This window comes from Anneissia japonica, unplaced genomic scaffold (genome assembly GCF_011630105.1).
Source record: "Anneissia japonica isolate Jap-2015-1 unplaced genomic scaffold, ASM1163010v1 scaffold302879_len2351_cov395_single, whole genome shotgun sequence".
NCBI classification, from domain to species: Eukaryota; Metazoa; Echinodermata; class Crinoidea; order Comatulida; family Comatulidae; genus Anneissia; species Anneissia japonica.
Genome location: NW_022749137.1, coordinates 1 through 1,692, shown reverse-complemented (window position 1 = coordinate 1,692; position 1,692 = coordinate 1). Strand labels below are relative to the sequence as shown.

At 41.1% G+C, this 1,692-nt stretch overlaps 1 protein-coding gene across 1 annotated transcript; it reads right to left on the bottom strand.

Annotated features, from left to right (window-relative positions):
* Positions 1-325: 325 nt before the first annotated feature.
* LOC117120995 lies at positions 326-1,337 on the bottom strand. Its single transcript, XM_033266090.1, has 2 exons — positions 1,020-1,337; positions 326-874 (listed from the first exon to the last, which is right to left on the bottom strand). Exons 1-2 carry the CDS (start codon positions 1,335-1,337, stop codon positions 326-328), a joined length of 867 nt encoding a protein of 288 aa, XP_033121981.1.
* Positions 1,338-1,692: the final 355 nt, after the last annotated feature.

Here is a 1,692-nt window from a genome sequence, read left to right as displayed (position 1 = left end):
ACCCCCCTAAATACGGGCCTGGGGTGGGGGTGCTCAGGATGGCTGAGTACCCCCTTTCAGAGGTTGAAAAAAAATACAAAGTGGCCCTTTTTAAATGTTAAAAATTAACTGACATAAATTTTAGGTATTAAACTGCCATCCCTGCATCTAAGTCCCAATTCTTTAAACATTTTCTCACCTCAGCATCAACCATGATGGGGCTCAGGTGGATATAGTAATTTTCTTAGTTTTTATGTATTAAAGTGCCATTTTCTCTCATCTAAAAGTCCCCAATTCTTAAAATTTTCATGTATATGGTGTGGTATTCGGTACAGCAGGACCACCTTTACTTGAGGCCGCAAGGGATTTGTTGTTTCCAAGCAGATCTGTCCTTGGATAAACATTCCCAAGACTTTGAGTCAATGTTTAGTAAATGCATGTCGTTTCTGTACACATCTTTTGGCCTTCCAGTACATCTTTTGCCGTCACTCAGTTCACCAAATAGGATATCTTTTGGAATACGTCCATCGGGTTGTCTGTTCAGGTGACCAATCCAGCGCATTCTCCTTTGCCACAAAAGAGCGGCAATTGATGGTAATTGAGATCGGCGGACCACCTCGATAGCCGTGATCTTATCCTGCCACTTTATACCCAGGATGCGTCGAAGAGAGCACATATGAAAGGTGTTAAGTCTCTTCTCGTGTCGGGCATAAGTTGTCCACGCTTCGCTGCTATACAGCAGGGTACTAAGAACGCAGGCACAGTAAACTTGCATTTTTGTGCAGATGGTAAGGTAGTTGTTTTTCCACACACGCTTTTGAAGACGTGCAAATGTAGCAGTGGCTTTGCCAATACAAGCCTCTAGGTCAGGATCAAGAGATAGGTCATAACTGTGCTTGGAACCAAGGTAAGTAAAAATGTTAATATTTTCCAGTTGCTGAGAGTCGATAGTGATGGTTGGCTAGATGGCTGTATTGATGGCTGTGTAAGTCCATATTCATTACAGGCTGAAGATATTTTATCCATTAAAGATTGGAGACCTTTTTCTGAATAGGAGACCACTGCGGCATCATCAGCAAAGAGTAATTCTCTTTGCTGTAGAGTAGAAGTTGTGATGTTTTAGTCTTTGCTTTCAAGCGGCTAAGATTAAATAATCGACCATCTGACCTGGTTTTTATATAGATGCCTTCATCACAAGAATCAAAGGCATGTCGTAACATCATAGCGAAGAAGATTCCAAAGAGGGTTGGTGCGAGCACACAGCCTTGTTTGACACCATTTTTTATATCAAAGCTTCTTGAAGATGTACCATCAAAATTTACTCTACCCTCCATTCCGTCGTGAAAAGCATGTACCATGTTGAGTTTTTGTGGGCATCCTATCCGAGGTAATATGGCAGACCTTTCCGACTGACAAGGTCAAAAGCTTTCCTAAGATCTATGAAAGCGATGAATAGTGGTTTATTTTGCTCTCAACACTTCTCTTGGAGTTGTCTTACAGAAAATACCATGTCTGTTGTTGATCTGTTCACTCTGAAGCCACACTGTGACTCAGGATAAATTCTGTTTGCAAGTACTTGCAGTCGACTTAAAGCAACTCTGGCAAAGACTTTTCCAACAAGGCTCAACAATAAGATTCCTTGATAGTTGTTGCACTCAGATCTGTTCCCTTTGTTTTTATACAAGGTCACTATGATAGAATCTTTAAGATCAT

Bases quoted from the DNA above. Each gene is read 5' to 3' on its own strand.
- LOC117120995 (XM_033266090.1), bottom strand. From the start codon at position 1,337: ATGGTACATGCTTTTCACGACGGAATGGAGGGTAGAGTAAATTTTGAT. The intron at 875-1,019 runs GTCTCCAATCTT...CTTGGTTCCAAG, and splicing joins GGTCTCCTATTCAGAAAAAG to CACAGTTATGACCTATCTCT.